Source organism: Eleginops maclovinus, chromosome 2, assembly GCF_036324505.1.
Source record: "Eleginops maclovinus isolate JMC-PN-2008 ecotype Puerto Natales chromosome 2, JC_Emac_rtc_rv5, whole genome shotgun sequence".
In the NCBI taxonomy this organism is placed as follows: Eukaryota; Metazoa; Chordata; class Actinopteri; order Perciformes; family Eleginopidae; genus Eleginops; species Eleginops maclovinus.
This window is the reverse complement of record NC_086350.1, coordinates 26,765,823-26,791,265: the sequence shown is the minus strand read 5'-3', so window position 1 is coordinate 26,791,265 and position 25,443 is coordinate 26,765,823. Positions and strand designations below refer to the sequence as shown.

At 42.0% G+C, this 25,443-nt stretch overlaps 2 protein-coding genes across 4 annotated transcripts; one reads left to right on the top strand and one right to left on the bottom strand.

Annotated features, from left to right (window-relative positions):
- The first annotated feature begins 9 nt into the window (after positions 1-9).
- On the top strand, positions 10-9,946 carry vps4a (vacuolar protein sorting 4 homolog A). Of its 2 annotated transcripts, XR_010167929.1 has the most exons (12): positions 10-248; positions 788-899; positions 1,001-1,145; positions 1,240-1,301; positions 3,903-4,022; positions 4,223-4,379; positions 4,926-5,074; positions 5,226-5,307; positions 7,168-7,387; positions 7,473-7,613; positions 7,863-8,396; positions 9,730-9,946. XR_010167929.1 is itself a non-coding variant. In XM_063907483.1 (11 exons), the coding sequence occupies exons 1-11, from the start codon at positions 228-230 to the stop codon at positions 7,962-7,964; spliced, it is 1,311 nt and encodes a 436-aa protein (XP_063763553.1). In that variant the 5' UTR covers positions 10-227; the 3' UTR covers positions 7,965-9,946. The 2 variants fall into 2 exon arrangements, 1 of the variants encoding a protein (XP_063763553.1); XM_063907483.1 differs by having other exon boundaries at positions 7,863-9,946.
- Positions 9,947-23,663, bottom strand: cdk10 (cyclin dependent kinase 10). Of its 2 annotated transcripts, XM_063907499.1 has the most exons (15): positions 23,465-23,663; positions 21,552-21,770; positions 20,542-20,879; positions 18,593-18,665; positions 18,025-18,096; positions 17,681-17,783; positions 17,449-17,530; positions 16,673-16,740; positions 14,654-14,706; positions 13,891-13,960; positions 13,015-13,074; positions 12,104-12,227; positions 11,879-12,018; positions 11,069-11,121; positions 9,947-10,982 (listed from the first exon to the last, which is right to left on the bottom strand). In XM_063907499.1, the coding sequence occupies exons 3-15, from the start codon at positions 20,629-20,631 to the stop codon at positions 10,888-10,890; spliced, it is 1,083 nt and encodes a 360-aa protein (XP_063763569.1). In that variant the 5' UTR covers positions 20,632-20,879; positions 21,552-21,770; positions 23,465-23,663; the 3' UTR covers positions 9,947-10,887. The 2 variants fall into 2 exon arrangements, with proteins under 2 accessions (XP_063763569.1, XP_063763576.1); XM_063907506.1 differs by lacking the exon at positions 20,542-20,879.
- Positions 23,664-25,443: the final 1,780 nt, after the last annotated feature.

Genomic DNA, 25,443 nt, shown 5'->3' with positions numbered 1-25,443 from the left:
TGTTAGCTTGTCGGTAGATGCAGCTTGTTGCTGTGGTTGTGTCGAGCCGATGCAGAGCTGTCATATTAGCTTAGCAAGCTAACGTATTAGCCTCTTTTTTGTCATGTCAAGAACAATCGGTACCGACACAACATCGGGCTGTTAACGAAATAATTTCTTCACATATCCGCCTCTGGAGAAGGTCAAGAGGATAGAAACCTGAGAGGCGACCACAAGAGGGAGATGAAATGACAACGTCAACATTACAGGTACCGTTAGCAAGTTACCGTTAGCTTGCTGCAACTGGACTTCACTAGGCTTGGCTCAAAGCAGCTTGAATGTAAGCTAACTTGCTAACAAAACAGCTGACTCTAAAGCCCGCTGATGTTCTGGGTTAATGGAGCCTTCAGTTAACAGTTCATCCTTCACATTGTTCCAAAACGCTAGCAGTAACAACATCAAATGTTAACGTTACTATACCAGCTAAATACTACAAAATAGAACTATTATTCATCATGGGGAGGGGTTTTAAATTGTGGATTGCTAACTTATGTCAAAGTCACTGGTGGTTTATGGGTCCTAAAGAAGGTATAGTGTTTTTGTTGGTAGAATGCAGGTATATAGCATGTGATGATGGTTGTATATCTTGTGCTTTGTTATGGTTTGCTTTGTTGAGCTCCAGTGTTGAAGGTGCAGGCTGATGTGGAATTACCCTGTGTTCAGTCCCTGCCTTTATTTCTATGTCCATCCCAACCTATGTAAGGCCTAAGGGTTGTCCTCTGACTGTATTTCTGTCCATCTTCTTCAGAAAGCGATTGATCTTGTGACCAAAGCCACAGAGGAAGACAAGGCGAAGAATTATGAGGAGGCCTTGCGACTGTACCAGCATGCTGTGGAATATTTCCTGCATGCCATCAAATGTGAGTAAAGCAGCCTGAAGAACACTTGAGTTGGCTCGATACCCATCTGGTGTCACAAACATCGGTGTGTTCCATTCTCATTATTGTTGTCATTCCTCTAGATGAGGCCCACAGCGACAAGGCAAAGGAGAGCATACGAGCAAAGTGTATGCAGTACCTGGACCGAGCGGAGAAACTCAAAGACTATCTGAAGAATAAAGACAAACAGGGCAAGAAGCCCGTCAAGGAAGCACAGAGCAATGACAAGTGTGTACGCTTTCGGTCTTCTGCCCTCTCAGAAACATGTAAATCTGTGTGATCTACTGTGTGAGATTAACCTCTGTGTTTGTGTCCGCTGTAGGAGTGATAGTGACAGCGAGGGGGAGAATCCAGAGAAGAAGAAGCTGCAAGAGCAACTAATGGGTGAGTAAATGTTCCGGCTGCATATAATACTCACAGGACAATAAAGCCAATTCATTTGACGTTTGTTTGACATATTGTATCAGCGTATTCCACTGATACAATATGATATACAGTGGGGCAAAAAAGTATTTAGTCAGCCACCAATTGTGCAAGTTCTCCCATTTAAAAAGATGAGAGAGGCCTGTCATTTTTATCATAGGTATACCTCAACTATGAGAGACAGAATGAAAAAAAAAATCCAGGAAATCACATTGTAGGATTTTTAAAGAATTAATTTTCAAATGATTGTGGAAAATAAGTATTTGGTCAATAACAAAAGTTCATCTCAATACTTTGTTATATACCCTTTGTTGGCAATGACAGAGGTCAAACGTTTTCTGTAAGTCTTCACAAGGTTTTCACACACTGTTGCTGGTATTTTGGCCCATTCCTCCATGCAGATCTCCTCTAAAGCAGTGATGTTTTGGGGCTGTCGCTGGGCAACACGGACTTTCAACTCCCTCCAAAGATTTTCTATGGGGTTGAGATCTAGAGACTGGCTAGGCCACTCCAGGACCTTGAAATGCTTCTTACGAAGCCACTCCTTCGTTGCCCTGGCGGTGTGTTTGGGATCATTGTCATGCTGAAAGACCCAGCCACGCTTCATCTTCAGTGCCCTTGCTGATGGAAGGAGGTTTTCACTCAAAATCTCACGATACATGGCCCCATTCATTCTTTCCTTTACACGGATCAGTCGTCCTGGTCCCTTTGCAGAAAAACAGCCCCAAAGCATGATGTTTCCACCCCCATGCTTCACAGTAGGTATGGTGTTCTTTGGATGCAACTCTGCATTCTTTCTCCTCCAAACACGACCAGTTGAGTTTTTACCAAAAAGTTCCATTTTGGTTTCGTGTGACCATATGACATTCTCCCAATCCTCTTCTGGATCATCCAAATGCCCTCTAGCAAACTTCAGACGGGCCTGGACATGTACTGGCTTAAGCAGGGGGACACGTCTGGAACTGCAGGATTTAAGTCCCTGGCGGCGTAGTGTGTTACTGAAGGTAGCCTCTGTTACTTTGGTCCCAGCTCTCTGCAGGTCATTCACTAGGTCCCCCCGTGTGGTTCTGGGATTTTTGCTCACCGTTCTTGTGATCATTTTGACCCCACGGGGTGAGATCTTGTGTGGAGCCCCAGATCGAGGGAGATTAGCAGTGGTCTTGTATGTCTTCCATTTTCTAATAATTGCTCCCACAGTTGATTTCTTCACACCAAGCTGCTTACCTATTGCAGATTCAGTTTTCCCAGCCTGGTGCAGGTCTACAATTTTGTCTCTGGTCTCCTTTGACAGCTCTTTGGTCTTGGCCATAGTGGAGTTTGGAGTATGACTGTTTGAGGTGGTGGACAGGTGTCTTTTATACTGATAACAAGTTCAAAAAGGTGCCATTAATACAGGTAACGAGTGGAGGACAGAGGAGCCTCTTAAAGAAGAAGTTACAGGTCTGTGAGAGACAGAAATCTTGCTTGTTTGTAGGTGACCAAATACTTATTTTACCGAGGAATTTACCAATTAATTCATTAAAAATCAGACAATGTGATTTTCTGGATTGTTTCCCCCATTCTGTCTCTCATAGTTGAAGTGTACCTATGATGAAAATTACAGGCATCTCTCATCTTTTTAAATGGGAGAACTTGCACAATTGGTGGCTGACTAAATGCTTTTTTGCCCCACTGTATATGCTTGATTTTGGGATTTATATTTTGAATTATTTTCAGATTTATTTATTTCTATAAATTACAATAAAAAACGAATACATACAAAATAAGAAAAACATTTAGAAAATCCAATCGGAGAAGTTAAATATCATAAATGTATAATTTAATAACCAAATACTGCTTCTTGAGAATTGTTTATGAAAAGTATTTTAGTGTATTTTTTTTTATAAGATATATATATATATATACCAAAGCAAATCACTCGTATGTGTAAACCTACCTTGTAGGAAACAAAACTGATTCTGATTTATTACAAGCATTATGGATTTAATTGCACATGCAGAACCTTCCTTAAATGCTTGGTAATTAAGGTTAGGAAACAGCTATTACAGATGAGCACTTAATAGGCTTTCCTAAGTGGAGATATGGAAGAGTATTACACAACATCCCAAAATCTAGCACGTGTGCTATTCCCAGAGTATGTATGGAAAATAACTAACATTTCTTCCCTGTGCGCTCATGCCAGCCGCTTGTCCTGGTAGAGCAGACACTATCGCAAAGGAAATACCACGCTGCATCCACGCTGCTATGTGGGAGGGTTGAAAATCTATGCTTAAAAACCTGTAAACCTATAAACTAAAAGAGCTCACTGAACAGAACCTAGTAATAGTAGAGTATTGTGTATAGAAAGTGATTAATATATCTGCCCTGAAGGCAACATGACTGAGAAATGGCTTCAGCTTTAATTTGCTTTCACTCATGATTCCAACCCTTGGGGGATTTTTGTCTGATACCAACATATCTCCTGTTAGACTGTAACTGTCTCAACTGGAGATAGGAAGTCTGTGTAAACAGCCGCTGGTGTTCGATCACCTCTCAAGTGTTTCTGTCTCTGCCTGTGTGCAGGGGCCATCGTCATGGAGAAGCCCAACGTCAGATGGAGCGACGTGGCCGGACTGGAGGGAGCCAAGGAGGCTCTGAAGGAAGCTGTCATCCTGCCCATCAAGTTCCCTCACCTCTTCACAGGTACACACACTGCCTGTTATACAAAGATCCAAAAGGTTAGTAGGATGGCAAAGTTATTAAATAAAACAAATTGCAGTCAGAGGGGATCAGAGGATGAGTTGACAAGTGTCTTTAGATGTTCTTAAAGGCTGTCAAATAGTATTGATCATTACCTCTGTTAAATAGTTCCATATCATGACCAACATGTCTTCTGATCTCAGGCAAGCGGACCCCGTGGAGAGGCATCCTGTTGTTCGGCCCCCCAGGCACAGGGAAGTCGTACCTGGCTAAGGCCGTGGCCACAGAGGCCAACAACTCCACCTTCTTCTCCGTCTCCTCGTCAGACCTCATGTCCAAGTGGCTGGGAGAGAGTGAGAAGTACGTCTCTTCCTGGGGGAGGAGGGGGGGGGTTCTAGTCTGAAGCTGTACCTGGCAAAGGCAGGTTTATTATAGTGAGGGAACATTAACTTCTTTAGATATTGAATGTATTGTTTGTTTTCTGCCTAAAGCTGCCTCCCCATAACAAGCTGTACATGGCTCTGCGCTTGCATTGCTGTTTTGTTTCCATGGCAATAGCGAAACCGGCCGGCTATGCGGCAGTTGTTGCTTGATATTGTACTGCGTTTCAGATTTCAAATTATTTCAACTTTGATCTTTGGTTGGGTGACATGTTGAGTGCAAGGGCTGGGGATCGAACCACTGACCCTCTGATTGGTAGACGCACATTTACACCCTGAGACACTCACAGTATGCAAGATAATACACCCCAAACTGCTCCCGTAGACTACCGTCTACAGGAGGAGGTGTATGTGAGTTGCTTTGGATGAAAGTGTCAGCTGGATAACATGTGATGTAGTGAAACTGCTCGAACACAATCTGTCTCTTGGTTTCATTTTCTCCACCCCTCCCTGTCCTCCCCCCCAGGCTGGTGAAGAACTTGTTTGACCTGGCCCGGCAGCACAAGCCTTCCATCATCTTCATCGATGAGGTGGACTCGCTGTGCGGCTCCAGGAACGAAAACGAGAGCGAGGCCGCCCGCCGCATCAAGACGGAGTTCCTGGTCCAGATGCAGGGTGAGCCACATGAGACCGACCCCCACTGATACCGCACAGGGAACAATGTGTCATTAACTATCCTGATAGTGTGTGTGCTTTACAAAGGAAACTGAAGCCATCCTAAATATGCAGATACAGAAAAGCTGACTGAAGCTCTGTGATTGTGCAGGTGTGGGGAACAACAACGATGGGATCCTGGTGTTAGGGGCAACCAACATCCCCTGGGTGCTGGACGCCGCCATCCGCAGAAGGTCAGAGGTCATTGCAATACTCTGTGTGTTTGCCACAAAACTTTTAATTTTGTGGTGTTATTATCGTGCAGTGAACCAAATTATTCTCCTTCAGTCAGAGACACTATAACATGTATATACAACAGCTGTGTGAATGCTCTAAACACTGGAGCATGGTCATAGTCTGTCATTTAAATATAAGTTATTAAATAACAGATTCATCTTCTTTAGTCCTTACAGCTCATGGTAGTTTGTTAATGCCCATCACACAATTGAATTAAATCTATATTCTCAGTGAAATATGAAAAGCAACAACACTGAATTCGATGCATTCCTCCGTTCAGAAGAACTTCCCCTAGTGAAGGGATTCCCAAAGTGTGGTGCGCGCACCCTGCCACCAGGGGGTGCGTGAGATGAAACATGTGATGGTGGTCTGGTGTAAAAATATTACACAGTGTTGTTTTTTAAGTGGGATTTTTCCATAGGCTACAATAAAGAACAGGAACAATAAACATTTCCTTTGTAATCCCTTTTATTTTAAATCAAAAAACTATCATTTATCAGTCACTGTAGCCTAGGATATTTGCGAGCCAACTCGTTTCATTCATTCTTTCAAATGTGATTAACAGGCTGAAATCAGGGAAACTGTCAAGTGGAACGTCTCATGACAAAGTTGTTAGTCATGAAGGAGGAGAGGGACCAAGAGAGAGTGAGGATTTAGAGGCAAGAGAGACGGAGAGAATAGGAACGAATCCGAGAGAAAAAAATGAGCGGGAGTCAGGAAATGATCCTCGTTTTAATTTATTTGATCTGTTTCTGAGCCCACGATAAAACAAAGCTTTATTGTGGGGTTTTTTGGGGGGGGTTTTTTTTGGGGGGGGTTGCGTCAACCCGGTTGGGACGTAGAAGGGTGTGCGCCGCAAAGAAAGTTTGGGAACCGCTGCCCTAGTGGAAACCAGGAGGAGAGTGTACCAGCCCCATAAGATTGTGGGATCAGAAATTGTGGTTTAAAGGGAACTTCTTTGTTTAAAGGTCTCCTATCATGCTATATTTGAACAATATATGGTAGGGCCATATCTATAGAAAACATGCAAACAGATCCCCCATTGTAGCATGTCTCATCCCCCTCTATTTCAGCCCTGTTCCTGAAGTGCTGATTCTGTGACTGTCGCTTTAAATGAACTAGCTGCTGCTGGCCACGCCCCTTTGGAGCTGTTGCTGGCCACGCCCCTTTGGAGCGTCATGATCTCTCCTCTGAAGAGAGTTTTGTACCGGGAGAAACTCAGCTAAACGCTGCTGTGATTAAACGCCATATTATGCTCCAAACCACATCCAGCATTATTTCTGAAACAGTCTGGAGCTCAAACGTTTCTCTCTCGGTTTACCACAAGGACAGGACCTTTATATTACACATAGTCTCTCCAGTACAGCGTTAGCTCTGAGTGTTAGCGATGCTTGCTAATGTAAACACAGACCATATTACTTCCAGAACAGAGGGGTTACAGCTCGCCGACTGTATCTGGGGGACGATAGGTTGGGACGTTGCCAAGAGTTCAATGTAAAGCCAGCCCATATTTCGGTTATGACGTCATAACCGAAGCAAATCTCGATCAGCTCGTTTGTACCCCCGTTTTTAGAGATGTGGGTAAGGAGGAAAAGAAAGAGTGTTGTATTGTCTGACACTTTGTGGGTCTTCTTACACACCGGGGACACATATTTATGTATAGAAGACACTTTGCATAATAGGGGACCTTTAAGTCAAAATTATGAGAAAGTAAATATTTTCCCAGTGACGCACAAGACTGAAATGTGTGTGAAGCTGGTTCTGGTTCGAGCGGCTGCTCACCGATTGAAGGGAGGGTTTCCTCTGTGGTGTGTCAGGTTTGAGAAGCGTATCTACATCCCTCTGCCGGAGGAGCCCGCTCGCGCTCAGATGTTCCGTCTCCATCTGGGGAACACGCCTCACAGCCTGAGCGAACCCGACCTGCGGCAGCTTGCCCACAAAACAGACGGCTACTCTGGCGCTGACATCAGCATCATCGTGCGGGACGCTCTCATGCAGCCCGTGAGGAAGGTCCAGTCTGCCACCCACTTCAAAAAGGTGACATCAGGAGCCAGTGGGAAAACAAGAGGCTATTTCCTGTTATAGTTTACTGATTACTGATCTGTCTTTTGTTCGGACTCAGGTTCGAGGACCTTCCCGGAGCAACAACCAGCTGACAGTGGACGACCTCTTGACCCCTTGTTCCCCTGGCGACCCTGCAGCCATAGAGATGACCTGGATGGATGTGCCTAGTGATAAACTGCTGGAGCCCATAGTCTGCATGGTGAGATACTCAATGAATGTCCAAATTGACCAATCAGAATCAAGTATTCAGCTAAGCAGTGTAATAATGCACAATATTATCCCCTCTTGTTCATTAACGACTGTAGCTGGTGTACATTTTGTTATCAGTCTCTTTTCTACCATACCCTAGCTGCTCACAAAGTTTATCAAAATGTTCCACAGTGCAATTTCTAAGAAAATGTGTGTTAAAAACCACCTAAAGCAAATTGAGTGTCTCCTCTCTATGCAGTCGGACATGCTGCGCTCCCTGGCCACCACCCGGCCCACAGTCAACACTGAAGACCTGCTGAAGGTCAAGAAGTTCACAGAGGACTTTGGGATGGAGGGCTGAGAGACAACGCTCCACCAGAAGGGTCAAACTGCTCCCAACAACCCTCATCACCCGTCTGCTGTTCCGTCCCACAAGCTTCATCCCAGCGCTCGGTTCAACTCCTCATGGATTTTCAAAATAAGAGACTGGAATAAAAGAAACAGCAAGAGAACTGTTTCTTCCTGTTGGTCCTCCGGGCCAGAGGGTTGGAATCCTTGGAGGAAGTTGAAAGAATGCTACATTATTTACCATGCTGTGATTTTGCTAGTTGGACTATAGAGCTCTCCTCACCCCCCACCCCTCCCATTTCAGATTGTTCCATTACAAAGCTTCCCTCCACTATAGCGTGAGGGGAGGTGCATCAGATCTGACTGAAGGACTGTCCTCTGCCTGTGTGCACTTTGCTTTGGGTTTTAATGAAGGACTGACATTTGAAGATGGTTCTCCTGCCAGGTGTGTGTGAATGCATCCAATTGTTTTTATGAAACTCGTTTGTCTTAAAGGAATAGTCCGGCGAAAATTGACCCCAGGGTCTTTTTCTGCATGAAAACTGATCAAGTAAGACCTCCAGAGAGTTTTTATACTTCATTTGAAAAATGTTTTGCCTGTAACTTACATGCAACTCCGTTCATTTCCGTGTCAACTCACTAGATATGAATTTCCATGGAATTATACATTCCTCCTTGAACTGAACACCGGTGCATTCGATAATCCACTTGGTGGACTTTCCTAGGAGAGGAGCTGGTATGGGGGGCAGTTTGTGAGTCTTGTAAAACAGTTCCTTTTAATAAACTTCGGGTTTGCAAACTACGTTGTTGGTGCCCTACCCTAGTCATGCTACTGCAGAGGTTTGGTGCTATTTCGAGCAATGTTAGTGGTTAAAAAATGCCGTTTGGGAAGCGTTCTGCGCACTGCCCCGATCGAATGCACTGTAAGCCATTTTGGCTATTAGCGTTGCTCCGGGCAAGCTCAATACTGGTGGATGAATGAAAAAAACTCTGGAGGGCTTACTTGATCAGTTTTCATGCAGAAAAAGACCCTGGGGTCAATTTTCGCCGGGCTATCCCTTTAATGTATATGTCTATTTGTTGGGATTTTGTTATTTGAAGTGAATGAATCCTCACTGCCTCAGTGTCCCTCTGCAGCTGTCTGCAGGCGCTCATACTTAATATTTACTACAATAGAGATGTGCTTGACTGAGAGCCAAACACTACATTTCCTCGATCCAACAACTTGAAAGATGTTTTTAATAGTTGCTCTTCAGGAAATAATCTCACAACAAAGTTGACTTTGGTTGTATCACATGTTCTTCCTCAGCAGATCATTTGTTTTTCTGGTATTGTTAAAGTTCTAATGTGTGTTGCTCTGACATTATGTTCATACTTGAACTTGGTAAACTACATTTCGCAGAACTTACAGCTTTCAAATATATCCCATGAGCTGCTGATGAAGATCATGTGATGGAAAGCTCTCAAAATCCATTGTCAAAGGTCAAGATTGAAGTTTGAACCTCAGCTTTTCTACAGTACATACTAAAGAGAATCAACCAAGCACATCTCTTTACATTCTGAGTTAGTTTCCCCTAAATGATTCAACAGAACACTGTTTATACCACTTGACTGACTATAATAAGGGTACTGTATGTTTACACTTGAATTATTTATTTAATTCATGTTTTATGAAGGATTTCTGTTCCTTTGGGAGGTAAATATACCTCAGACATCACCATATTGTTCATTACCGGGCTTTCCCTCTCAAGCTTAACTACTATTTGTCCTGTTGTCAGCTTTCAGACAATAAAGAAAGCTAACCGTGAAGCAGGACCACAGTCAGACCGTCTGAAGTATTTTGAACCTACCGTCCGATGTCTGCAGACTCAGAGACGGGACTTCCTGTTTGAGTGTGAGGTCGGGTATTACCGTCCCTGTGAGGGAACTAACCCGCCGCTGACCATTACTACTGATTTATCCTGCATTAAATAAAATGGACACTACAAAGGTAAAGGCAGTTGCTGTGTTGAAATCTTTATTATGTTCTACAGCTGACAGTTTAAAGACATTCAGAGGCGTCTTTAGCAGTCATGTTTGTGTACAGACAGCCAGGGGTCAGACCCACCGCTTCTCAGGGATTTCTGCTAAGGAAGCCACTGCTTGATTGTTTACAGTAGGTTTAGGCGTTCAAGCTGAGGCTCCAAAAGGATTACTAGAACAATATGAGAAAGAAATCCATGATATAGGAAGAAAAGAAGATTAATCCTCCCATGTCTAGAGTAAATATGAAGCTACAGCGAGCAGGCCGTTATCTAACAAACATCTTTAGCGTTTTTCAAAAAGAACATAAACTATCCCTATAACATCGAACAATGAGGGAGCAGATTCAGGGATGAGTCCCACCTGAAGGTCACTTTGACAGTCATCACACAAACATGCTCTTTACAAGGCTGCTGTTTCATTCCAAAAACTAATTTTCTCTACATAAAAAAAAGGCAGATTCTTCTACCGTACAGTTCTAAAAATCTCAGCGCGGAGGGCCTTCAGTCTCTCCTGGTCCTGCCGCTCAGTTTCCTCCTCATGGTATGATCCAACGACGGTTAGAACATCTATAATATGAAAAATGCTCGAAACAATAACGCCTCAGCACTGTTGTCAAGGCAACTCATTACTGTCCTTTCTTTTGTGCACAGACCTTAGAAGCAATGCGAGAATTCAGAAATATTGCTAACAAAATAAATTCTAATGGACCTGTGGTGCTGGAGGCCTTTCACATGTCACATGACCTCTGTGGCGTCGTGCTGAACACTCACCGGTCCAGCACCATGACTCATCGGCTTCAGCTGGAGGAAACGGATTGATTATTAATTCAACTTGTTTGCAGTAGCATCTCCTCAGATCCAAGCACTCCCCCCCCGCCCACCCCCCCAAGGTCTCATGATGTCCATCTCCCATCATACTTTGCTGCGTTTGGAGCGGCTCTCTGCTGGTGGGGCGGCCCGCTTGTTGCGATGGTGGGGGAAGGTGGGCATGAGGTCGGGCTCACAGGCTGCAGGGAGGCAGAGAGAGATGAATGAGGGGGGGTCAGAGGGCACGGGGAGCAGCCGATGCTAGATATTGTAATGTGTTACTCACGTAGAGGCTTCTCTTTGAAGTAGGAACTCTCCAGACTGTCTTTGGCAGTAGCTCTGGATCAGGAACACACACACCATCAGTTACTCATCTTAACACACACCCCACATGTTGTTACTGCCCACCAGGGGCCCGATACTTTATGGGAGGGGCGCAATAAAAGGGACAAAGACATAGTTCAAGATTTCATTGGTTCAGTTTAAAGTCATATCGCAAAAAAAAAACCTAATTGAAATTTCAGACTTATTAATTACACACACACACACACACACACACACACACACACACACACACACACACACACACACACACACACACACACACACACACACACACACACACACACACACACACACACACACACACACACACACACACACACACACACACACACACACACACACACACACACACACACACACACACACACACACACACACACACACAACACACACACACACACACACACACACACACACCTCCTTGAAAATTGGCATGATGACCACATGTGATTTGCATAATTTTGACTCCAATGAAAGGTGACTGCATGTGTGCTTTCAGGGAGGTGACTGATCTCTCTGAGACATGCTTATTAATTGATCCTGTAGAGGTGTTTATAGTTGACTAAATTAGAAATATACAGTGGAAAACACTTCTACTGATCACTCTAACATCCGGGTCAAGGGAAGGATAAAGAGACGGATGAATTAGCCACACATTTAGAGTACAGTTTACAGATATGTAAGCATGTGTGTGTGTGTGTGTGTGTGTGTGTGTGTGTGTCTGTGTCTGTGTCTGTGTCTGTGTGTGTACCTGCGCTGTGGGTTGTACATGAAGAGCAGGTTGAGCAGCCTGTGTCCGGCGTCAGACAGCCAGGTGAATTTATTCTTCAGGTTGTTGTACGGCTGCTTCCTCAGACTGTACTGACCAATGAGGGGCAGCTGAGAGAAACCCTGACACACACACACAACTTAGCATGACTTCTTCAGACCAGACATGTGTTTTAATACGAGCATATGTTCAGAGCGGGGGTCTCACAGGCCAGATGTTCTGGTTGGGGGTCCCCAGCAGCTGCACGATCAGGTCCACCTGCTGGATCTCCGAGCTCCCCGGCAGCAGAGGTTTGTGGGCCAGCAGCTCAGCCAGGATGCAGCCCACGGCCCTGAGGAACACCAGGTGCTCAGTGTTAGTGGGTATTTAAAACCGATGTTCCTATTAGCTCCTAATGGCTCCTAATGGCTCGTAATGGCTCCTGACTGTGTGAGAGATAGTCTGCAATATCTCTGTTTGGGATAAAGCATCAGAAAACTGAGAGGGGCGGGTGATGAAATTATAATTCTCCCCTCACATCAAGACACTAGAGGCCAAACATTATGCAAGGGTCTATTTTGAGAGTTTGGTCTATTTTGCATGTTCATTTCCATTTTCCACACACATAACAAACAACAAACATTTGAAAGTGAACGCCATCACACTAACCATTTTAAAACAGATCAAAGGGGTAAATGGTGTACTTCTACTCCAACTTTACGAAATACACAAGCTACCCTGTAGTATACAAAGTAATTACAGACCGACAGACAGATTAAATTAAAAATGTTGGCATGAATGGTTGCACAATATCCATTTAACTTATTTAACTTTGTCTATTTGTGTCTGTAGACTATTCAAACATTAGAATAGGATGATGCCTCATTTGCGTATTTATTTATTTCAAAACACATGAGTAAAAAATTGCAACTTCACTAGCAGTCCAGCTCTCCAGTTTGCTTCCTCTCTTTGTCCTGAGGGCTGTTTCATAATGTCATCCTTAAATTCCCTCTGTAAAGCCTTTGATTTGTCAACAAAACGTAACAACAACGTTGTATCAACTATCACTTATGTGGAGGTCATGGCATCAGCATGGAGTGGATGTGTGTACGAGTGTCTCAGAGTGGCTGCAGCCTCACCACATATCCAGAGCTGTAGTCTGGCTCTTGGTCCCTAGGAGGAGCTCTGGAGCTCTGTACCTGCAGACACATGGGGGGGGGGGGGGGCAGGTTAGCACATAAAGACAGAGCCATGGCCCTACGTGATGGCACTAAAGGAGGAGGAGAATTACTGGGAAGATTAAAGGGAGGGGGGGGGCTTTCCACTAAAGCTGCACCACACAATGTCAGCAACAGGGGTTATCTCTAGCACACACACACACACACACACACACACACACACACACACACACACACACACACACACACACACACACACACACACACACACACACACACACACACACACACACACACACACACACACACACACACACACACACACACACACACACACACACACACACACACACTTTACTTAATTAGTTACTACAGGGTCATATCTGTAAATGAGAGCTTTTACTTTATTTGATTATTGATTATAACTTGTTCATTATTTTGTACTTTTAAGTATCATTTAGAAAGCCAGACTTGTACAGTATTTTTCTGCTGTGGATATAAAGCATTATTTAGGGCAGTGGTTGCCGAACTTTTTCAGTCAGGGCCCCTTTGGATAATTGGAAATATTTTAAACCCCCCCTAACCCGGTTCTGACCTCCATTTGTAGGATTCATAGTACAAACATTACATTTGTTCTGCTAATAATAAAGACCTAAAGATCCAAATATAATTTGATATTTTTTATGGATAAACCTCCACTTGTAAGTAGTTGGTTTGATAAAATGTGCAAGATAACTGTTATCGAGCAATAATAAATAATACATCTATTTTATGTATTATTAAAATTCATAAAACTCCGCGCCCCACTAGGGGGTCTGAGGCATGTCTGAGACTCACCACAGTGTGACCACTCGAGGGGTCATGGGCTGCTGGGGGATGCCGTACATCCTGGCCAACCCAAAGTCAGCTGCCAACCGGACAAACAGAAAAACAGATCCAGACAAAAAATTCAATGTCAGAAAATCCATTTCATCCATTAAAACGTCAACTCAAAGTTCCCAGAGCCCAGGGGACAGCTTCTTTGGACTCAACGATATTCATTTCCCAATGATGAATATTCTAGCATTCGAGGAGCCGGAACAACTGCATATTAGCTCTATATTAGATTTATACATCTAATATACAAGTATGAAAATCGCTTTTGGCTCATATTTTTTACTTTACTAAAATACACTCACAGTCCAGATGCAACTGTGCAGATTATTTTAAGAATCACATATTTTTTTTATATGGGAACAGATGTCCAAGCAGAAGCAAGGAGCTCATAAACAGAGAATATTCTTATCTACAGCCGCGGAAAAATGAAGAGACCCCTGCAGCATTATCCGTTTCTCTGGTTTCATTATTTATAGGTAGGTCTTTGAGTTAAATGATTGATATTTATTGTGTTCTATAAACTACTGACAACATTTCTCTGTGTTGGAATTCAACACACACTGGAATGGCTGCCATACATGTAGAGGATTTATTCATTTACATTTCAGGAAAAATTTTACTTTTGAAGGGGGGGGGGGGGGTCAAAGGTCACCGCTGGAGTAGGGGTGCAGTGAGAACAGGAATAACAGGATTACAGGGACAGCTGGGAAACGTGATGACTCACCGATCTTAACGCAGCCTTTGTCTGTCATCAGCAGATTAGACACCTTCAGGTCCCTGATAACACGATTAGAGAGGATCATCAGCCCGTCTCAATGCACTCACCCCCCACACACACTCAAAACACTTGTCATGCATGTGTGGTTTATATTAGAGCAAAAACAACTTAAAACCCATCTGCATCAGCGTGTCTTCCTGTCAGATTTGTTGGAGTTTATCCACATGAGCTCACACAGCTAAATGCTTTTTCATACCTCCATTGTTTCCAGATTGGAGGTATTCTGCCCTTTAGGCATTCCCTGGTTTACCTTTGCAAATCAGAATAAAGATCATCATCCTGACCTAAAGTTTTATACGTATTCCTGAATCATTAACTGTAAATCTTCTACTATATATACACGATATGGACAAAAGTATTGGGACAGCTTCACATTACACCCAAATGCTAAACTCTTACACATTAGTATGAAGTCCCCCCCCCCCCCCCCCCCCCCCCCCCCCCCCCCCCCCCCCCCCCCCCCCCCCCCTTTGCAGTTGCAACAGCTTCCACTCTTCTGGGAAAGCTTTCTACAAGATCATGGTGTGTGTCTGTGGGAATGTTCGCCCATTCATCCTGAAGAGCATCTGTGAGGTCAGACCCTGATGTTGGATGAGAGGGCCTGGCTCTCTGTTCTAGTTCATCCCAAAGGTGTTCAGTGGGGTTGAGGTCAGGGCTCTGTGCGGGCCAGTCCAGTTCTTCCACACCAAACTCATTCAGCCATGCCTTTATGGACCTTGCTTTGTGCACTGGGGCACAGTCATGCGGGAACAGAAGAGGGCCTTCCCCAAACTGTTTCCACAAAGTTGGAAGCATAGAATAGTCCAGAATGACTCGGTAAGATGTAGCGTTAAGAATCCCCTTCGCTGGAACTAAGGGGCAGAGGCCAACCCCACAAAAACATCCCATAGCAGTACCCCTCCTCCACCAGACTCTGCAGTTGGCACACTGCAGTCAGGCAGGTAACGTTCTCCTGGCATTCTGCAAACCCAGACTCATCCATCAGACTGCCAGATAGAGAAGCGTGATTGGTCCCTGCTTTACACCCCTCGTTCAGTGAGCTCTTTAGAACGACCCATTCTACACAAATATTTGTAAAGGCAGAGTGCTTGGCTAGGTTTTTGATTTGTAAACCTGTGGCAATGGGACCGAATGAAACACCTGAATTCAATGATTAAGAAGTGTCCCAAAACTTGTCTATATAGTGTATGTCGTTTTATATGTAGGTTATTTAGAACTGGAGAATCATCCATTCATTATTTGTGTGCCTCAGCATTAGAAGCCACAGTAGCTATAAACCAGATCAGTCCATTTAACTAATCCCAGCGCCTGGATTAATGACGCAAATCAGGAGCGAGAAGAAATCCTGAACAGCTGAATGCATGTGGACCAAAAACAAGATGAACCATGCTTTATTTCTATTTTGAGATGTTACTATTTTAGAATTGTTTATTTCTACTCTTTTTATTCCTAATTATTTGCAATGCCTTATTTGTTTGATGCTGTAATGTAAACATTTCCCAGTTTGGGATCAAAGTACATCTTATCTTTATCTTATTCTGTCTAAGGTCAAGTTAAGAATTGTAGACGCTATATTTTCTATATATTTTTCGTCAATACACCAACAAACATTTTTCCCAGAATTCAAAATGTGTCTGAATCACATAATCTAGGTCAGTATAGATATGATATTTAACAGTTCAGTTGTTTCACAGATAAGAAGTCAATAGAGTTAACCTGAACTCGTCAGACTAAAGCAATCAACCCAAGCTGACCAGATACTATTGTTAGACCGAGTTATGTAATCCTCTCTGGAAAGTGACGCTCAGAGTTTTTTTCCTGAGTCTATAAAGTACAAAAAGAACTGCAGCGTTAGCATGTGTGTGTGTGTGTGTGTGTGTGTGTGTGTGTGTGTGTGTGTGTGTGTGTGTGTGTGTGTGTGTGTGTGTGTGTGTGTGTGTGTGTGTGTGTGTGTGTGTGTCTGACCTGTGTATGATGAAGTTGTGGTGGAGATACTCCAAGCCTCGGAGCAACTGCAGGACGATACACTTCACCTGAAGAAGAGAGCATGTTCTATCACAGACCACACTGAGAGGATGTTTGGATACAATCAGGGGTCCTTAAGAGGAGTTAAGGGGGCAAAATAAAGACAGGGGTTCCTTAATGTCACTGTAATGGATTTTTCTACATCAGGTGTCCAAAGTACAGCCCGGGGGCCAACTGCGGCCCGTTTTCCATTTTGAATCGGCCCTCAGCAAATTCTAAAAGGATAATGGAATATGGCCCCTTGTGCTTGTGTTATATTGTACTTCTCAAATATATATGTAAACAGATGTTACTCAGTATTCATGTGTTAATAAGTGTCATTTTTCAAATAAATTCAGTTCAATCTTAAAAAGCCCAATGAATTACAGAATAAGCTTGAATTAGACCCTTCATATTTCCCTTTATTATAAGCAATCTGAGGCTTCTGTTTTGAGGGATGAGCTGCCAACACTTTGTTACAAAATGGGTTAATCCCTTTGGAGAGCTGTGATGACCGCTGTGTTTTTTTCTTAAATCATATTCAAGTTTCAAGCATATTTTTCCTACATTTGATAGATTTGATCTGACTTCACTTATGAGTCAATATAGCTCACCTCTAGTGAGGGGCCCAGAACTTCGTATATTTTGCTGTATTCAGCCCTCAGTGAAAAAAGTTTGGACGCCCCTGCTCTACATGCATCTTAGTGAGCAATTCATTATCATTAGATCTGTCCTACCTGAGCCTCGGAGAACGGGGTCTGCATGTTTTCCAGCAGACTGGCCAGGTCCTGCTCACAGTAACTCATCACCAGAAACAGGCTGAAACACACATTCACACAACATGGAGAATGCAGTGTGTAAAACAGGTTGAGGGGACTGTGGTTAAAGACAGCTGGGACAGATGCTCAGCATTAACTGTTGCTGTATAACATTCTCTTGTAGTACTTCAAATCTATGTGTGTGTTCTACCTCTCCAGTTGACTGCCGACGACCACTTCTTTCAGCTCCACTATGTTGGGATGTCTGAGCCTCAGCAGCAGGGTGATCTCTCTGAGGCTGCTGATGGGGACCCCTGACAGAACCAGGAGGAGATCAGAGGCTTTAAACACAGGTCATTTTAACACGCAGAAACCAGGAATAAATCAGGCCTTTTACTCTGCTCAAGTTGGTGAAATGGTGACATGCTTTACGTTTGGACAAAGTTCCCACATGTATAAAGGTCATTTTATGCATAACAACACATATGATTGCATGTGGAATATAAAGAAAAACACACCAAGACTACTGCATTAAAACACGAGCATTGAGCTTACCATCTTTCTCTTTGTCCATACGGACCTTCTTCAAAGCCACAATCTCATCTGACTTGGTGTCCCGGGCTCGGTCTACAATAAGAAAGAAAAACAGTATAGTTAATAGGTGCACTATTGCCCCGCTACAACACTACGCTCCCAGGGTGCAGGTCTGTTAGTGGAGCCCAGAGCCAGAATGTTCAGCTACCAAGCGCCCTGGCTCTGAAACCAACTTCCTGTTTTAATCAGAGAGGCAAAGAGGATACATTTTTAACAAAGCCTTCGGTTAGAGCTGGCATTTTATGGTATTGTTTTATTTTGATGGTACTTCATTTGAATAATTTGAATGTTTTATGTATTTTTATTGTTATCTTATTTTATTTGTATTACAAACACAGTCTTGTCTTCTCATTTTGCTGTAAACTCCATCATTCACAATGTTGTTGTTTGTTTTTAATCTGTAAAGCCCACTGAGACAAACGTGTTTTGTGATATTGGGCGACACAAATAAAGTTTGATTTGATTTGAAGTGCAAATAAAGTGATGTCCTCGTCACACCACCCTATAGTGTCAGACATTATTGACTTACACACAATGCCGTAGGTTCCTTCTCCGATGCGATTGAACTTCTCAAACTCTCTGACACTCCTGCAGCTCCCAAACTGAAAAAGAGTGAAAGACAGAGGTGGTGAAGAGGCTCTCTGCACATCAGTGGACTTCAAGCATCATGCTTTTCTGCAGTAGTTTCAAAGATGATCATTGCATTTTGAATATATTATTACCACTGTAAAGCCCACTGCACCAAAGATGCGACTGTGATATGGAGCTTTATGAACAACATTTAGATTGCCTCTGGGTTACTCCATGTGACAGTTTAATGTATTCTTGAATACTTAAGTGACTATTAATAATAGTTGAACCAAAATGATGAGAAGAATTTGCAATTATCTAAATGGAACTTTAGGCTAGTGACTGTGATTGCTGCTCTAATAAATTGAACTAGGTCGTTGATGAAGACAGATTTTTGTGTAGCAAGAGATCTCACTCAGGGGGAATCACCCGCTGACGTAGATAGTTGGGTGCTTTAACTTGCAGGCTTATGTGTAGATTGAAGACAGTAATGAGCTGAGCTGCTGTTAATGACAATGATTGTAAGAAGGCACAGACCTTCACTTTACTTCAAAGTTCACTGACTGATCCTTTTCCACAATGTGCACCCATAACTGCAGGTGGTTTATCACAACACACCCGAAAGAATGCTGCTAACCATTAAAAACAGCTAGTTTCATGGACGAAATAAGAACAAAGAATAAACCCTTAATCGGGGGGACATTTACATCCTGCATCTGACCCATCCTAGTGTTAGGAGCAGTGGGCTGCCATATGTACGGCGCCCAAGGCGCAGTGTAGGGAACGGTGCATTCAGGGACACCTTAGTACCTCTAGGCCTTTTCGGCACATGAACCGATGACCTACAGTTCCCAAGCCAAGTCGCCTGGGAACTTTGCCACCACCGCCCTAATACACATGGTGGCAATGCCTATGAGGGAACACTTACCTAATAAAGATTTCCTGTCGGTAACTGCTTTAAGCACAGGTGGAAGAAGTACTCTTATTTACTTAAGTAAAAACAGCAATACTGCAATTTTAAAACTCCTGCATTCAAAACTGTACAGATGTAAAAGTGAAAATATGTGAGCATGAAAATATAAGTACCAAAAGCAAAAGTATGTGTTACGCAAAGTGGCCATTTTAAGCACCAGATATGTGTTTATTTGCAAAATCTGCAAAAGCAACTAGTAACTAAATATGTAGAGTAAATGTAGTAGAAAGTATAATATGTGCCTACAAGCTGTAGAGAAGAACAAGTATAAAGTAGCATAATGTAAACATTATTTAAATACATATAATAAAGTAAAGCACTTGAGTAAATGCACTTTGTTACATTACAACAGTTTTTTGTCTTGCTTGATTCAAGACATTGTACTGTTATACAATATTCAGTACAACAGGCAGTTGCACTATACAATGCAATTCTTACACCCAGCTCTCCACACCTAAATATTAAGGAAATATACTAGCAAACAAACATATAAGATAAAAACTAGCATATAACAAAACGTAAAAACATAAGCTGACATTTTGGGGAAATCCTGTCCCAGAATAAAAGTGCATGATGTGCTGCATGATAAAACTAAGAATATATAAACAGCAGGGTGTATAAATATAGGAATGTGCATGATAATAGGTGTTATATATGATATGAATGTAACAGGCTGGCTCTGGTAGTGTTTCTCTACTGCTCTAGCTTCAGACAGGTTTGGAGGCGGATTGTGATTCATTTGTACTGAGCCATCACACATTACCGTATTTAAATGTAGTGATACCTTTGTCAAATATAAGCCGTATATCAGACCAGGCCATATTCAGTTGAGCTACGTGTACATTACAGCTCTATGAGTTATGTATTGTTGCTAATTAGCAGTGAATCATACAACTATGAGAGTCGTGAACAGAGTCTGGCGGGACTTCTCTTACCCTGTCATTTTGAGGCACTGTGAATGTTTTATTAGTCTTGATAGACTTGAGCTTTATAGGGTCCGGTTCGTCCTCTCCTACGTGGTCCATCCTTTTTATCTGAGGTCGTTTTCCACCTCAAAAGACATGGGTAGCGTCCGTTATGGCTTTAACTCGAAAGTTCGCAGCACACCGAATCGGGCGCCGCCATATTGTTATGGTTTGGGCCACCAAAAGGACAACCAAGTGCTTTCCCGGAGTTGCAGGCAGTCTACACCGCAGTGTATTTTCATCACATGCCTCTGCGGTGTGCAACTGGTAGGTATTCGTGAAGTCCATTTTGACTCCATCTTCGAAAACTTTATTAAAATAACAAACAAACATTTAAACGTATCTGCCTTTTCCCTTTATGATTGTATCACACATATGATCAAACTATTCATCAAAAAAAAATGGAATATATTGCCCACGGCTTCCATTAACGTTATTAGGATTAGCCAACTATGAGAAAATACTAAGCATAAGCATTAATAGTAATATAAGTAATGCCTGAGGGGTTACTCCAGCAGTTTTGTATTTCACTTCAATAAAGAAACATGTTTTTTTAAACAAATGGTCAAACCTGAAGCAGTAATTCCATTGACTTGTTCAAGCTTCTTCATATTTCTTAAGGCAACCAATAACACATCTTTTATTTTGATCATCATACAACTGATCCACAGACTGAGCAATCCCAATAACTAAATAACCAATAAAATATGTAGCATTATTATATATTTCATACTTAGTGGCCATAAAAACCTCAACAAGGTGCGGATTTAAGGAACAAAGTATGAATCTGTAAAAATACATCTTTATGTGCTTGATAGAATGACACTGAAGAGGGATGCTTAACCTAGTAAAGTATTTTATGTCAAATGTACTGTTCATTTAATTTCGCTGTAGGCTATTATGTCCATGAATTAATGAACCACATTATTAACCACAGCTTGCAGTTACATGGTGATTGCTTGCTTTGATCCCCATCTTACCCTCGGTGGCAGCTCATGCTGGGTCACTGTGTCTCTTCCCCACTACAAAGGGCTGGGAGGAAGGATGCTGCTCTTTGGCTTCAGATATGGTCAGATTGGATGGAGAGGAGTGGATGTCTTCTCGTGATGGAGCTGTGATGAGGATTATGGGCGGCCGAGGAGAGGGGTCAGTTGATTCTGACTCAGTGTTGGTCTGCGATGTGGGGGGGCTCTCTGTAACTGGGAGGGGTATCAGAGATGGAAGAAACACAAATTACTATATATTTATTACTGTCCACATTAGTTCATTCCGCTGTTAAAGCAAGCCTGAAATACACAACTGTCATTTCCCACAACTGATGTCTGTAATTGTTGTGCATATGATGATAAAAAGAACTCCAAAACTTAGTGAGCTCAGGAAGAAAGCCCACAGGATATGACCCCCATCACCCCAGCAACAAACCGTCTGCTGCCGTCTGGCAGGTGGTTCCGCAGCGTTAGAACTAACACCTCCAGACTCAGAGACAGTTTCTTTCCACAGCCAATAAGACAGCCTAACACCTGAGCTCTGTAAAGTGCCTCCATAACCCAAAAAATGTATCTGGTTGCATCACACTATGTATTTAATTTGTTATCTTAATAGTTATTAGCAGATCAAACAGTATTTCATTGTACTTCACTGTACAATATTTCATCTTAACTTTCATTCTGTTATTGTATATTTCATTCTAGTACATGTACATAGAATCCTGTATACTTGGTCACTTTCAACACTCCTTGCATCATTTAGCTTATTGTGATTATTTATTCTGACATGAATATACTTCATCTGCACTACTTTTGGACTGATGTAACAAAATACCTGCACTATTTTACTCTAATTCAAACTACTCTGTTTCCTTTTGCACTACTGTTTAGTTTTATTTTATTATTTCTATTCTATTTTATTATTTAGACTAATGTCCTTTCATAATATGTTGCATTGTTGGAGGAGCATGGGACCTACGATTTTCAATGCCATAACTACACTGTAGCTAATGTGCATCTGACAGTAAAAACCCCTTGAACCTTGAGAGTGGGAGAGAAAACTCCCTCTGGAGGGAACACAGGGATTTCAGTCTTTGCAGACCATTTACATGCACACAAACCTATAGAACACACTACAGGAGAGGGAAAACGAGACTAAAGGGCCCCTTTAAGTGTTTTATGTAAGACAACAGAAGAATGTGACCTTAGAAAAGAAGAAACCAAGATATTTAGAATGAAAAAAAAGAATCTGCTAGGAGATTTTATTGATAGGAAAAGCTGCCTTTCATTAATTATATTCAGGCAGCATCCAAACACCAACAGTGAAACACATGAGCACATACTACAGTTTAAAATAGCAGAAATAAAATCTGAGCTGACAGAAAATGCTCCGTTTTAGTTTAACACACACAGTTGAGCTCACACACACTATTTAATGAACAATAGGTTCACCTGCTGACTTAAAAACAGAACAAATGAACCAAAGAAAGAGAAACCATGAAGCAGATTCAGGCAGTAGGCGTATAGATTCACTCTTAAAGTATTAGCCTACAGAACAGAACAAAGATCAGCTTCTTTTACAACATGTATACTCGTCTTTGAACATTGTAATACTAACAGTAATAGATGAGAGGGTTGAGACAGTTCAAACTAACATCATGCCATGTATAACGAAATGATTTACCTGTATGACTGATAACGAAAAGAAATACGCATTTGAGTTATTGGTCATTAAACGCATACATCTTGCAAAGTGCACCTGTGTTAGTCCCCCTTAATGTCAAAAATAAATTATAATGTCAAAATCAGAGGATTGCCAATTTATTGATAATGTGAATTCCTGTTTAAATTATTTTGTCCTTTCCAAGAGTTTTTCCACTTAAGTCATGTGTGTGTTTTAGGCATACCTGACTCTTCCTGCTGGCTGGTCGCAGACCCCATCAGGCTTCAGTCCACTGTCCTACACTCCTTACATGTCCACATACACCACACTCACATTTCCCCAGCACATTCAGAGCCTGTGCGATGTCCGAGGCTACTAGCTGCCCCAATCTTCTCCTGCTGTCTACGCCATCCCCCCCATACATACCGCCCCTCCTGTGAGCGTCACCGGCTCTGTCTGGGTTACAGACTCTAATTAATCCTGAGCGCTCCCTCAAAGCTGGCAGAGACACTGGATCTAAAGGGCAACCAGGGGTAACGCATCCCTAACACAGTTGTTCACATGTCGCCCAATAATTCTGAAGTTCCACAGAGCTCCTCTACATCAGTATACATGTTTATAGTATTTTCTTTATTATTCTTAATAGTGTTATTTTTAATTTAAATAAGTATTTTCTTACTATGTTTGTTAAAAATGAAATGACTGAATATGTGGTAACAGGTAAAAGCATAATATGCCAGGGGTTTCACAAGGAATTACCCTAAATATATCCTTGTTCTTTCACCATCTAATCTTTGTATTACATTTAATCTGTTTTTATTTGTTAAATATACTTTTGTTTTATTTAACCATTTGTCTTTGAGTTACAGTAGCATCTATGTTCTATATATAGTTGTGTACTGTATGACATGAATTGGGATTTGATTAAAGGTGTTCCAGAAATCTAACATTTATCAGTATTGACAGAAAAACTGTAATTATCCTTATTTAAAAAATATATATACATTTCAGGGTTTTTATAAATTAATATAAGCGTAAAAGATTCAAATGAAACATTGTTCAAAACCCCTGAAAAATTAACTGCAAGCGGTGGTGTATTTAAGATCAAACCTGCACACATCAACCTTCACCTTATCGCTACAGCTTCTTATTTGATGTGGTTTCATTTGTTTTGTCTAAATAATAATTAAAAATAATCAAATAAATGACAATCAATAATTATATTGGCGAGGTAAAGAGGTGAACAGTCAAGAGAATTATTATCATTTTTTAATTATATTTTCACTAATGGGCTTATTTCCATGTGCCATCTTAAGGTGATAAAATCACAACATGTTTTAATTCCTCTTTTAACTTAGATTTACATTCTATTTGTCAAAGACAAACTACATGTAAAACCTGATAAACAAATTAAGAAATAATGTGTTGGGTGTTGATGCATAAAACATTTGGAGATTCTGGATAAACAGTCTAGAAGGAGTCAGCCAAATAGAATATTTCCCCAAAACTATCCAAAGAAATATTATTTTAAGAGGACGGGGAAAACAGTAGCTCAATATTTGCTTCAATATCTCTGGGATTCCCACACTCTACTGATTTGAGTATAACATCTGTCTAACAAACAGTGTTTAAAATGGGAATAACATAATGGCGTTCTGCATCACAAGTGCAAACTGTAAGGACGAGTGCCTTCTGCTGTTGGAGTGAGTCTCTACACGTGTTTACAGCACTGCTACAGTCTACACATCATGAGGGAAAAGCTTCAGTGAAAATGTTATGTCCTTAATACAGTCAAAGCCCGGTGTGTGAAACACTGGGACACTGCTGTCTGAGGTGTGTGATCCTGTTGATCATGTCCTGATAAAACCTGTGTGTGTTTGCACCTGCTCTCTGTTTAATGGGTCACAACCTACGCCTACACAGAATTAACCTGGTAAGTTTCTTAAGGTTATTTAAGCTACTGGAAAGATTCACCTAGCCTAGACTGCCTACACCAGGAGTGCCCAAACCACGGCCCGGGGGCCAACTGCGGCGCGTGGTCCGTTTACTTATTCTAAAAGTATAATGGAATATGGCTCACACATGAGACTTGTGCTTGTCTTATATTGTACTTCTTAAATATATATGTAAACATATCTTACACGTGTTAATAAGAACGCTTCTAAAAGAAATGCAGTCAATTAAAGTAGAGAAACATTTGTAAACAAATCCTAGTTGATAAGA